Source organism: Sorex araneus, chromosome 7, assembly GCF_027595985.1.
Source record: "Sorex araneus isolate mSorAra2 chromosome 7, mSorAra2.pri, whole genome shotgun sequence".
In the NCBI taxonomy this organism is placed as follows: Eukaryota; Metazoa; Chordata; class Mammalia; order Eulipotyphla; family Soricidae; genus Sorex; species Sorex araneus.
The window spans coordinates 46,443,713-46,458,149 of NC_073308.1; the positions used below are offsets into that span (position 1 = coordinate 46,443,713).

Consider the following 14,437-nt stretch of genomic DNA (forward strand, 5'->3'; position numbering starts at 1 on the left):
TTTACAGCCTTTTAAATTGCTATTAACCTACTTTCCAGATATCATCTAATTTAATGGCGGGACTGGGGATTTTTCCTAGAGGAAAATAAAGGTGTGATATAGAGGCAATTGTGGTGCTAGAATTTTACTCACAGTACAGAAAAGTAATTTGTGTGCTTAAAATAAGAATGCAAATTTTTTAATTTTATAATTTCTAATTAATGAAATACCTAATATGATGCACATTTGAAAATAAAGAACACTAAAATAATTAACCACATTCATGTAAGAATTATAATATGCAAGTTCATTTAAATGTACCTCATAGAAATTTTATATAAAATAATTTTTGTATTAAATGTATACTTATATCTTAGTTCAATAAATGCTTGAATGTAGATTAAAGTATGCTATAAATTGACAGAAAATAAATTTTTACTTAAATTCAAAAGAATAAGAATTTATACTTTTTTTTTTGTTTTTAGGGTCACACCCAGCAGTGCACAGGGGTTACTCCTTGCTCTGCACTCAGGAATTACTCCTGGAAGTGCTGGGGGACCATATGGGATGCTGGGAATCGAACCCAGGTCAGCCGCGTGCAAGGCAAACACCCTATCCGCTGTGCTATCACTCCAGCCCCAGGAATTTATACTTTTAAACAACTCTACTACTATTTATTCTCATAAAGTTGAAAATGTTTCTAAGTTAAACTTAGAATACATCTCTTTTACAATTTTCAAATTTGTTCAGCAATTAATAATATATTTTATAAGTTGATTTACCTAAAGCTTAGTCAAATTTCAAGATTTAATTTAACATAATGTAACTTAAATTGATGATTTTATCAAGGCTTGCTGAATTGCTATGAAAAGGTTTTACATATCAATTTCCAAAGCATTTTACCTTTGCTAATCTCTCAGGATCTCCGGGATGCCTTGGAATGACTTTCTGTAATCTCTGGAAGCCATAATCAATGGTAGGTTCATTTAATGCTGAAAAACAAAAGTCCCTCTTTGAGTATATACATATCATAAATATAACCTTCTAACTACAGATAAAAGGAAGGTTTATATTTTAGATCTATTGATTCATATTTCATGTAAGCAAGATTTTGGTTACTGACATTTGTTAATTCACACTTATATCTTTGGGGTTCATAGTAGTTCAATACTTTTTCATTGAGTAATGTATATAAAAAGAAAATAAGATGGACTAGATAGAAATGATAATTTAAAGGAAACTAAATTTGTCTAGTTTTATTATCAAGATTCAAACATGTTATTTAAAATACAATGAATAATATGCTGGGCTGGAGCGATAGCACAGCGGTAGGGCATTTGTTGTTCACGCGGCCGACCCTTGTTCAATTCCTCCGTCCCTCTTGGAGAGCCTGGCAAGCTACCAAGAGTATGGCACCCGCATGGCAGAGCCTGGCAAGCTACCCGTGGCATATTGGATATGCCAAAAACAGTAACAATAAGTCTCACAACGAGAGACGTTACTGGTGCCCACTTGAACAAATCGATGAGCAACAGGATGACAGTGACAGTGATTAATATGTTATTTATTGGTCGTATTCAATACAATGAATAATGAGCTATTTATAGCTCCTAAAATAATGTTGTTTCATATGTTGACTTTAAGATTCAAAATAATTTTCTTACTTGTAAACAAAGTCAATTCTTCTGAAAACATTTCAAAACTATGACTTCAGGATTCAGGATTATCATAATTTATTATTTCTGCCTTCAGTGAACATAATTTTTTTGCTCCTTCTAGATCAAAAATAATTTGTAATAAGTTATATCTCAGTTTCTTATGAAGACAAAATCTTCCTTTAATCATTTACCTTCTTTTTTCACTTTTTTCAATAAACTTATATATAAACTACTGTAAAAAAAATCACTTTTCTTAGTTATTCTATATATATTTATTCATACATACATATATGCCTTCTATGAATTGTTCTCATAAATCTTTTATTTTTTTGGCTTTTTGGCGATACACACACTCCTGGCTCATACACTGAGGAATTACTCCTGGCGGTGCTTTGGGGACCATATGGGATGCAAGGAATTGAATCTAGGTCGGCCGCATGCAAGGCAAACGCCCTACCGGCTATGCTACTGCTCCAGCCCCATAAATTCTATTCTTAAGCATATAACTTTTAATTACACTTCATTACAGCAACATTTGCTAATTGTCGGTTACCAGCAAATTCCACAGGAACAGAATTTATACTTGTTTTGTTTCACTGCTCTGTTCTCATTGTTGTAGACAGTGCTTGACATGTAGTAGGGATGTAATGTCAGCACTTGGGAAATGAGCAAGCATATGAATAAATGAATAACACGTTTCAACCATTTTACCAAAGTTTTTAGTTTATTTCTTGTTTCTCTTCCTCAATTTTTAAAAAGTCCATTGTTTAAACATTATGCTTTTGATGTTTATCTTAAAATCCTATTTATTTATTTTTTATAGCTAAGGTAGTTACGATAGTGTTAGGATTTACAGTATTGATAAGTGTTATTACCCCCAACCACCACCAAAATGTTCAGAACTCTCCACCATACATCACCTCTAGTCTGACCTTCATACTCCTCCAGAATCCCCGCCCATCCCACACACTATTTGATAATTATTTTTGTGTTCAATGCCAAGGATTTTTCATTATTCAGGACTGATTGTCCTCTGTTCTGTCTTTATTCCACAAATGAGCGAGTTCATCAGGAACTTGTTCTTCTCCCTCTTATTTCACTTAACATGATGCTACTCTCCAATTTATTACAGGTTGAAGCACCTGTATGCAAAGTTTAAGATTTGTAAATTAATGTACGAAGAGAAGAAAAAAGAAGCAAAGAATAAAATAATAAGAACCTATACTCTAGCAGCAAACATGGGAGTTTTTCCTTTTAATTGTTTCTTCTGTTTTTAGTATATATGGGTTATGATATTTGGAGCTTTTAGACTATCAGAGCAGCACACTTTGTGTAAGCAAAATATAAAATTTTAACATAGAAGTAAAAATAAAGTCATCCATAATATCACAATTTTTGAGATATCGTTTTTTATGCTAATAAACTTAAACATACCTACTTACTGAAAATTATCCTGGGTATACTATTCACACTGCTTCATAACCTACTCTCAACCCATTTAACAATATATCAAACTTTTCCCCAGATTATTAAGTATTATTTTATAATATTACTTAAAATTTCTCCATATTTTCCTTCATATTTTTTTAAATTTGCTTAAATAGTCTCCTAATTTGGGCTTTTAATGCTATCCTGATTTCTCAGTATTACAAAAGTCAGAGCAATAATTTTTCTTTGTGCATAACTTTATTTCAATTGGAAAATATCGAGAGTTAGAATTACGGTCTTTTAGAGTCAAATAACTCACTAAAATAAGATTTAAATTTATACTTCCTCCAGCAATGAATTTGGTCATCTTAGCTTACATTTCTTTTCTCTTAAGTGAGGTTGAAGAGCTTTTTTTTAATGCTTGTTGATTTCTGTTATAAACTGCATAGAAATGTTTTGCACTATTTACTACCATGGGTTATCTTTATTTGCATTTTCCTGTTTTAAAAATTAGTTATTATATTAAGATTTTTAACACCCAGTCACTATGTTACAATATCATTTTCCAATCTATCCTTAGGTATTACATGTAGAAAGACTATCTTAGCTCCGAGATCTGATAAATCTGTATATATATACTCAAATGTGTAGTATGTAGGTGTTTTCACATGCCTATATAAAACTGGGGATCATGCCCTGCAGTGCTCAGGAATTAATACTGGCTCTGTGCTCAAGCAAATGCCTTGCTCATTGAAAACAAAATAATTTAACATATCTGGGTTTTAATCTGTTGTATTAGCCTTTAGAACACTATTTATTAAATGACAAACTTTTTATTCTTCTTCAATGATTATGTTTCTATTATGATACAAGAATCACACTCTTATGCTTATAATATATTTAATATCTAATAGTTTAAGTGTCTCATCCAGAAATATGAAATCTTTTAAAACTAAATTTGCTCAACTATTCTTACCCATTTGTTTATCTGCATGAGGCTTGGAGTACTTAAAAACTTTTCAATTACATTAAATAACTAAATAAAAATATTAAGTGATCTCTAATATTCATAGTCCATGATTTTTATACCTCTTCCAATATATTTTATTTCTAATTTTTTGGTATATATTTCACTTTTTTATTTTTTTGATTGTGATTACTCTCTCACCATATTTTCTAAGAGTTTTACTAGCATCTATAAGTACTTTTTTTGAAAGTAGGGCTTTTTCCCCCATTGTTATGGGGTCATCCTTGGCAGTACCAGGGTCCAGAGAGAACTGTCAGTTTTTATATACCCCTGCAGGCAGCAAATGAGAGGGTAGTGTGTAACTTTATGTGGTTTCATTAGTAGGGGAATCAGCAAGTAAATATTGGTTCTTAATTCTGTCTCCACTACAAATTTTTATAAGCTTCTATAAGTCAGTTTGAAAACTGACTCATGAGTCTACTGTCAAAATTAAATGAAACGATTTATATAATACTTTCAACTCAGTTCTTAACATTAAAAAGACATTTAAGGGAAGGTAAGTATGTTAGTTTTGCAACCAACCCCTTAGTTTAATCATTTTTCCCTATTCATTCTTAGATTTTATGCACCCATGCTATCTAGATCATTTTTCTCCTTATTAAGAAAATATTAATCCCATTTAGTTTTCTAATCCCTTTCTCATGCTACTAAGATTTCACAAACAGTATCAAAAAATGATTTTAAAAATAGTATATATTCTTGATTATTTTCTTTTAAGTGTAAATGACACTACAGTATTACTATTTATGATAGCTAGGATATAGAAGATTCTATTGACAGGTTTGAATAAAGATGATGTGGAATACTGTAATATACAAGGAATAGTACTGAGTAAGGAAAAACATAAAACCTTTCCATTTGTGACAAGATGGATGAAACTTGAGGGGATTGCGCTAAGTGAAGTCACAAGACAAATACTAGATGACTGCATTCATCTGTAGAATAGAAATAAACAAGCAAAGAAACAGATAAAAACCAAAACAAATAAGTTGTAAGATTCTAACTACAGAACTGAAGGGTTATGGGTGGAAGCAAAGGTTGGAGGGAGACCCAATAAACTGCAGTAGAGAGTTATTGGTACTCTGGGACTTGACATGGTGATTTCACACACACACACACACACACACACACACACATACACACACACACACACATATATACATTCTTTTATTTTTTTGGCTTTTGAGTCACATCTGGAGATGCACAGGGATTACCCCTGGCTCTGCACTCAGGAATCACTCCTGGCAGTGCTCGGGGGACTATATGGGAAGCTGGGAATCGAACCCGGATCAGTCGCATGCAAGGTAAATGTCCTACTTGCTGTGCTATCACTCCAGCCCCACATATATACATTCTGTAATAATTTTTTTGAATGTGACTTGATAGAAGTTTTTTAAATAACAAAATTGGGGCTGGAGCGATAGTACAGTGGGTGGGGCATTTGCTTTGCATGCGACTGACCGGGTTTGACTCCCAGCATCCCATATGGTCCCCTGAGCACAGCCAGGAGTAATTCCTGAGTGCAGAGCCAGGAGTAACCCCTGTGCATCGCCGGATGTGACCCAAAAAGCAATCATCATCATCATCATCATCATCATCATCACCATCATCACTGTCATTACTGTCATCCATTGCTCAACGATTTGCTCAAGCAGGCACCAGTAATGTTTACATTGTGAGGCTTGTTGTTACTGTTTTGGCATATCAAACACACCAAGGGTAGCTTGCCAGGCTCTGCCGTGCAGGTGGGATACTCTTGGTAGCTTGCCGGGCTCTCCGAGATGGGCGGAGGAATTGAACCCAGGTAGGCCGCATGCAAGGCAAATGCCCTACCTGCTGGGCTATTGTTTCAGCCCTATTCTGTTAATATCTCGTTATACTACTACTACTACTACTACTACTACTACTACTACTAATAATAATAATAATAATAATAATAATAATAATAATAACAAAATTGCTCCTTTCACATTTCTCTCTTTTCCATTAACAGTTTAGCCATACCAGAACTTTTCCAATCTAAGGCTCATGTTAGTATTTAACACTGGAAACAGTTTCTGCTAGAAGTAATTCTACCCACTGGCTTTCCACTCTCTCATGCTTTGTTCCTGCATCTCCAGTCATGCCATCTTGGCCTTCCTTTGAGGCTTTTCTTTCCTCAGTTCATCCTGTAAATGTTGCTGTCAGTTGTTTTTGCTAAACATTCTCCCTTGACAACTGTGATTTCCATGTTAAGCCACTTGCTGATAACCTGCTTAGGTTCTAACCTTCCCAATTCGACTATTGGCTGGAAATTTCTACTGAATTAGTAACTGAGTCCTCCTATTCATTGTATGATAGACATGTGCTTTTCTGTGAAAATCAAGTCTTGAACTCATTCTTATTTTCTCAATATAAATTTTTCTAGGAAAATGATGCATTTCATCGAAATTTTAAATGTTTTACTAAAGACATTTACTAAAGACATCCCTGTATTGTTTGTTAAAAAAAATCTAATATCATATCTATGGTTTCACTTTCTTCTTTTGTATATCTACAATTCTTTTTTGCTCCAAGAAAAATATTCTAAAATTTCTAGGAGATTTAGTATTAAAGTTTAATTATTTATTGTGGTTACACACTGAATTTTTAAGAGTAGTCTGAAAAATATCTGTCTTTGGGAATTTGCAAATATTCTGAATACATATTACTCTTACACAATGTATTCTGTGAACAGTCTTCTATTGTATTATTTATATATCCCCTTGATCACAGCAGCTAATACTGTTTCTATATATTTGGTCTTATAAATTTATCCTGCCATATTTCTTGTATTTAAAATAATTTTTAATCCACACTTATTTCTCAGATGATTTGGAAGATAGACACAGATATATACTATTTTAATTTAAATTAAATTACTTTCATCATTCTTTAAAATTTCTCCAACTTTTTATTATCTGAATCTGCTCTAGAAAGTTTCACTTGACTTTTAATGTTTTCCACCTCAATCCTCCATTTTTACACATTTGTTGATAGCTTACTATCTTGAGCACCATTACCATTTTAGATTTCCTGTTATCTGTATCTTTTAAACACTAATTTTTGTTTACATGACAATCCCATGCTTTATCATTGTATAACAATAATTTTGACTTTATATATATTTAAGTACTTTCTCTGCTAACTGCAACTTTTCCAGTTTTGCATTCTTCACTGATTCAGTGCTCCAATGGTCAAGTGACAGCAGTAAGAATAGAAGTTGAACACTATTGAAATAAGAGAAGATGCTTTTGTCTTCCTCACACATGAGTGGCACTTCTGGAGACTGAGTTACTGAGGAGTACACTCTTTCTCATTCAAGATCAAGTTTCTGCTCATGTTGCTTATACTCACTCCTTAAGTCTGAGTAGAGGAAAGTCTGTGTGTGTGTGTGTGTGTGTGTGTGTGTGTGTGTGTGTGTGTGTTGGGCTGTGGGAGGGGGGAGAGAGGACCACGATGAAGGGAGGGGAGGTCATTGTCAGGGTCTCATCCATTATTTCCTGGACCTACTATTCTTTCTGGGGGGTGGGGAGCAGGGATGAGGAACTCTGCTTTTGGAGATCCTCTAAATACAACTCTGCACACACAAGGCAGTATGGCACAAAAATTTCTGGAACAGGGCTGGAGCAATAGCACAGCGGGTAGGGCGTTTGCCTTGCACGCACCAACCCGGGTTGGATTCCCAACATCCCATTCGGTCCCCTGAGCACCGCCAAAAGTTCTGCACTCAGGAGAGTGCAGAGTCAGGATAACCCCTGTGCATCGCCAGATGTGACCCCCAAAAAAACCAAAAAAATATTTGGGGGAATATTGATGACTGCAGCCTAACTTCAAGCATGAAAAACAGAATTCTTTTCTTTTTATGAATTCTTTAAAACACTTATGTTATGGAACAGAGGTAGATCTTGCCCAGGAATACATGAAAGAGTGGTGCATTTATAATTTGTATTATTCTGTAAACCTTTCCCACCCTTTCCACATTTAACATTACAATGTCAGCAATTTCTAAAATATTTATCTTCAATAAGAGGACTTTTAGTGAGTGCAATATTTAATGATGAGAACTGCTACTATCATTGTTAGACTTTGTTAGGAACCCTGTCTTTTACTTGAACTCATTTCATCCTCAGTACAGCTCTATGACGTATTTTTTTTCTGCATTTTAAAATGCAGTTGCTGGGGCCCGAGTGATAGCACAGCAGGTAGGGCACTTGCCTGTTTGCCTTGCATGCAGCCGACCCAAGTTCAACACCCAGCATCCCATATATCCCCCAAGCACCGCCAAAGGGGGAAGTTCCTGAGCACAGATCCAAGAATCACCCCTGAGCATTGCTGGTAGTGGTCCCCAAACAAGTAATAAATAAATAGATAAATAAATAAATAAACAAACAAAATGCAGTTTCTATCACTAAAGCTGGGAGCCGTCTCCTGGCTTCTCGTACTCTAAGGCCTGTGTGCAGAACCTTTTCTGCATAGAACTAAAGATACAGTTTCATGCCCCAGCAAGAAACCAGCTGTCTCCCTGGGTCAAAGGCCATCCTGTGTACTCAACTATGGAAGAGGAGCTGCAGAGGAACAGAGTATTGAAAGCAGTTCTGCCATCCTCCGCTTCCTCTCAGAGCATCTCCTTCCCCCAAATCCTTTCTTCCTCCACAACTGCAAGCAAAGAACTACAGATCTGAGCACAGGTTGCCTGAGATCTCAGTCATCCTGAGTGGGAGAAGGCCCCATTTGGCATCACTCAGCAAACACAACAGCTGCCTGGTGCTGCAGGGCAAACAGCTCAGTGACAAAGCCGTCTAAATCAATCATTGCCTTATCTCCTTCCGATAGATACCATTTCATTACCTTAAAGTGTTGGTCTTCTTAGATGAATGAAATTAAAATGATAGATCTGAGAATTCTCCCATCACCTGACTAGAAAAGAAACATCCCACCAGGGAGGAAAACTACCACCCTTGGCCTCCCATGGTCTCATTGCTGTCAATATGCCTTCTTTTCTATCAGCTTCTTAGTCCCCTAGAATGTTCTCACTCCCTTTCTTCCAGGTCTACTCATCCACCCATTGCCTACCACTGTTATTATTTTTCTTTTGGGGTCACACCCAGCGATGCACAGGGGTTACTCCTGGCTCATGCACTCAGGAATTACTCCTGGTAGTGCTGGGGGACCATATAGGTATGCTGGGAATCGAACCCGGGTCGGCCACATGCAAGGCAAATGCCCTCCTGTGTTATCACTCCAGCCCCTGCCTACTACTGTTTTTATTCCTCAGTTTCTCCTGTTTCTTGTGGATAATTCCTTGAAGCTGGGCTCTGGTGAAAACACTGGGCTGGGAGAAGAGGATGGTTTTTCTGTTTATTAGTTTTCCATGTAATGTAGTAAATCACTGGAACAAAGGGTAATGTCTGGTGTATCTTCTCTGCCTTTCCAGCTTCATTTCTTTCAAATTATAAATAGTTGAGAGTCTTGACCACAGTGGTTAATAATTTATGCCTTACACTGTAAGTGGATTAGGCACACTCATTTATTTCTTTAGATCATTGGTTTTTGGCAGTCCCCACTAGCCTTCATTGGCATGAGTTTTGTGGTGAGTTACTTGTGTATCCAAGTTGAGAAAGAAGATGGTGGCAAAATGCACTGGCGTTGAAATGGATGGGAAATAATCACACATACACACATGCACACACTTACACAATTTTTTTTATCAACTGCAATTTGAAGTATTGGACAATTAACAGTTGGGGGTGTGCAGTAAGTTTGTACATCACTACAATAACTATTAACACTACTGTAACCATGTTACCTAAACTATAATAAAAAATAAAATTAAAACCATGAAGTGGAAATTGTTTAGTCAGCACCACTCTGCAGGAAAAGTCAGTTGCTTATTCAAGTGAACAGCCTTCAACACATTGAGGTTAAACCAGACAACTTCTGCTTCAGTTCTATACTGACCAGCCATTATTACATCTATAGAATCAGGCTCATTTTTGAATCCCAGCAGACTCTCCTCCTCAATCTGGGTGTTCTCTGACTCTTTGGGTCTGGTGAGAGCCAAGTAAACCTCAATTAGCTAATGAGGGGCCCAAGTCCAGCACCAAGACTGTCCCTACAGGCCCGCCAGATCATTAACCGCCATCATCAGCCTGAATTTACAACCTCTCCTACCACATGGAGTGCGGAGGTGCTGTGAAGTTCTGCCAACTCCTAGGCTGACAGGGACACAGAGAAATGCTGGCAAGGCAAAAACAGAGCAAATTAAAAATATGTTTCGATCTATAGGCTCTATTTATCTATGTCTTTCTTTAGTAACATAACATTAAGGTAAAAGGTCATATCCCCACTGAAATATAATTTATATTTACCTTTTATTAAATAATCATGGCATGGCATAAAGTTAAATATTACAGAAGCTAATCAAGGGGGAATTCAATAGAGAAAGCTCAGACATGAGAATTTCGTCTTTGCTATACATAGAATGTCTTAATCCTCCACTGGGAGTCATTCGGGTTTGCTTAAGCAGTTTAATAATACACATTTCAACTGCCACAGAATCTAAATCCCATTTGGATCAGCCCTGGAAAAACTTTCATCAATACCTTGAGATTTCATAATATTTCTCCTGAGACCCCGAATCTTATGTGTCATTTCTTATTTTGATGGTGGGTAGACTATATGAAGAGACTTACATATCTGGACCCAACATATAGGTATAAACCAGAAGCATTGTGAGAAGGATTTCTTCTACAAGTGAACAGCATTTAACTAAAAATATCGACTGGGAACCTCTCTTCTTTTTATTTTAAAAGCTGGCCAGTATTCAATATTATTTTTTCCCAAAGGGTTATAAGATGTATAAATTCTATACAATTTTCTTCTTTATGTAAGAGGAGGCACAGAGATCAGATAATGCTTACTCTATCTTATGCCTTTTTTTTTCTCTTCACAACATTATAAAGCACTCTGGCTAACATGGAAAGGAGACTCTTTGTTAGAGTTCTGGTCAACTTTCAACAAAGACAGCATTGACATTGTAGGCAGGAGGTCATTATGCCCTTGACCAACAGGGGTATTAATCACAAAGATGGCGACATCAAGAATCAATAGTCTTCCTTTGCAGAAATTTGAGAGGAAATGAATCAGATGATGGGGTGAAGGAACATTTGAACACTTATTCAGGTTGCCCTTGGGGATGCTGGGGAGTCACACCATTGGTCTGCATTTCAGTTTTACTCAAGTTGAGTCCACGACCACCAAGCCTATGTGAGGCGAACATGATAACCACTACACTACAAAATCATTGTTCATGAAACTTATGGGTGCCCACAACAATGTGCCCATAAATTCTGAGCCTCACTGTGTGTGGTTCTGCACAAACACATGTTTATCTAAAACACCGTATTGGGACCGGAGCAATAGTACAGCGGGTGGGGCATTTGTCTTGCATGCAGTCAACATGGGTTCAATCCCCGGTATCCCATATGGTCCCCCAAGCACCTCCAGGAGTAATTCCTGAGTGCAGAGCCAGGAGTAGCACCAGAGCATCGCTGGGGATGGCCCAAAAAGAAAAAATAAATGAAAAAAATTAAAAATAAAACACAGTATCTCCATTTTTTTTTTTTTTGCTTTTTGGGTCACACCCAGCGATGCTTAGGGGTTACTCCTGGCTTTGCACTCAGGAATTACTCCTGGCGGTGCTTGGGGGACCATATGGGATGCCGGGTATCGAACCCGGGTCGGCCGCGTGCAAGGCAAATGCCCTACCCGCTGTGCTATCGCTCCAGCCCCAGTATCTCCATTTTTATTAGGTGTTTATACTCAATGATGCCTCAAGTTCCAACTCTAAATCCTAACCTTTTTTAAAAGTTAGAATAGAAAGTAATCCTGCTCAAGAAATCTTCCATCTATATATTTCTACAAAAGCACAAGGCCAGAATATGGACATCAATATGCAAAAAAAAAAAAAAAAAGGGAAGGTGGGGAAATGGGCACCAGAAATATGTTCCCAGAAAACTCTGGTCAAAGACATTTTTCTTTTGACAGGACAGGAAGGCATATGCCAGACACGCTATGGGAACAATTAAGATATACACAGGCTAGTTTGGCCTTCATGCTACCCTTAGGGCTTATCTAATCTCTTCCTTCACAGGGTCAGGTCCTCAAAGTGCTTTGATCCCATGAAGTCTATCTTTTTGTGGTATGATCTTGGTACTTCTCCTCATACTCTTACTCACCATTTCCTTGTCCAATCATCTATCTACTGCATAACTCTAACGTGCATCCAATATTTAAAGCATCATTCAGTTACCATCTTCACTGTCACTGTCATCTTGTTGTTAATTGATTTGTTCGAGCGGGCACCAGTAACATCTCTCATTGGGAGATTTACTGTTACTATTTTTGGCATATCCAGTACCACATGGGTAGCTTGCCAGGCTCTGCCGTGCAGTCGTGATACTCTCGGTAGCTTGCCGGGCTCTCCGAGAGGGGCGGAGGAAAGGCTAATGCCCTACCGCTGTGCTATCGCTCCAGCCCAATTACCATCTTACTGCTAACAAATGAATTTCTTTTGAAGCTTTCAACAGTAATATGCAGATAAAGGTACTTAACATAGGTGCTGCTTTGGTTTCCAATACTGACCTAACACACAACCTTCAAGGCCAGGTGGACTTTGGTTTATTTCCCTACAAAGACAAGCAAGCAGTTGTGCTAAATGGCCCCTTGAAAGCTCTTGCACTTTATGATTCTTCATTCATTTTGTTAGAGAGAAATTCTCTTTTGAGAAGTGGAGATGGGTGGGGTTGAAATCAGAGACTGCTGAATTAAGTTGCCCTTAACATTTGTTACTTTGAAATCTTTCCCCACATCAATTTGTTTCAATGAAGCCTAAGTTCAATGTCACCAATTAAAAAAAAATAGAACAAAGATAATATAGAAATACATTATTAAGAGGGAGTACCTGTCTGTGGATATAGAGAAGAGAACACGAGGTGAGAACTAGCAATGCACAAGTGAAAGATTAGACTGAAGCCTTTGATATTTAATTTTAAATGAAATATTAATTTAATATTTAATTACGCTTTGGTTTCAAGAAAAACTGCAGCAGCAAGACAGATTGTTTGAAGAAGGGAGTAATATACATGGTTAAGAAGACAACTGTAAAAATTAAAGATAAATTTCAAGGGTAAATCTAAATGCCACAATGGAGCAGTTATGAATATGCTCATGCTCTCTGTAATGTGTATTTAGAATATTATAGCTGAGAGTACCAGGCTATTAAGGGGCTGAATTGAACCTTGTGAAATAACAGCCTCCTATTCTGGGGTTTCCAACGGAGATATCATTCCTGAGATTCAGCTGAATGATAGATCCATATTTTCTAAAAGGTGGAGGCAGGGCAACTTCCGCAAAACCGCATGGCGTCAGGAGGGCTATTGCTTCAACCTCTTTCCAGTGCGGCCAGGGAACAATTAAACCAGGGCCAGTTTTTCATGTCTGAATTGGGTATTTTTAACTAAAACTCAGATTCCTTTCTTAAATGGGAAGGATTTTTTTTTCAGGATACTGCTATATGAACTTTAAGGAAAACAGATAAGCTATTAACATTCACAATCCATCTTGCACATCTGTGCAGTTGCGGCTTTATCAGAGGCCCCCATGCCTGGGCTCAGCCTCAGAAAGGAGCTAGTCAGGATCTGCTTGGGGAGAATATGGAAAAATCTAAACCTCCTATCTCTCCTTCCAATTACTGCCTGCTCTTGGCCAATTTTCCTGTCAATAACCCCTTCTTGCCTATTTATTTTCATTTATTTGGGAGGAGCCAGGGGGATCAGAGATTCTTAGCCAACATGGCTGGTAGTTCAGTGTGAGGACTCAAGAATGCAGCACTGCTCACACCCCGTGGTACTGTGGGCGACCAGGGCTCAGGGACTTCCAGGGCTATCTTTGGTGAAGCCGGTGAGGGGGCATGTGATTCTAGAAGTCTAACCAGCACCTTGCATGTGTCCGGACCCTTCTATCACATAACCCCCCAAGATTAACTAATAAACATTTCCACCACACTGAATTGAAGCAGAGTGGGAAACAAATGCATCTATTTGTACTAAAGTAAAAGAAATGTTTGTGAGGAAGAGGTCAGTTGACACGAATTGTTTGGCTTCTCAGTGTGTCTCGATTAGCCAGAGTGTTTTTCCAACTCTGAGATTCAACTGTACACCTTGGGGAGCAACTCCTCTGTGGGTCCCCTTGCCACCTGGGACCAGTGGTCTCTTCAGTTTTGTTCTTCTCATCTCCATACTCACTCGCTCCCCCACCCCCCCCC

At 37.5% G+C, this 14,437-nt stretch overlaps 1 protein-coding gene across 1 annotated transcript in view; it reads right to left on the reverse strand.

Annotated features, from left to right (window-relative positions):
• Window positions 1–14,437, reverse strand: part of EBF2 (EBF transcription factor 2) — a 209,546-nt gene that overhangs the window by 21,696 nt on the left and 173,413 nt on the right. The window contains exon 11 of the mRNA XM_004619144.2: window positions 883–971. Coding sequence (XP_004619201.1) covers window positions 883–971 — 89 coding nt within the window. The remainder of the gene's footprint in view (window positions 1–882; window positions 972–14,437) is intronic.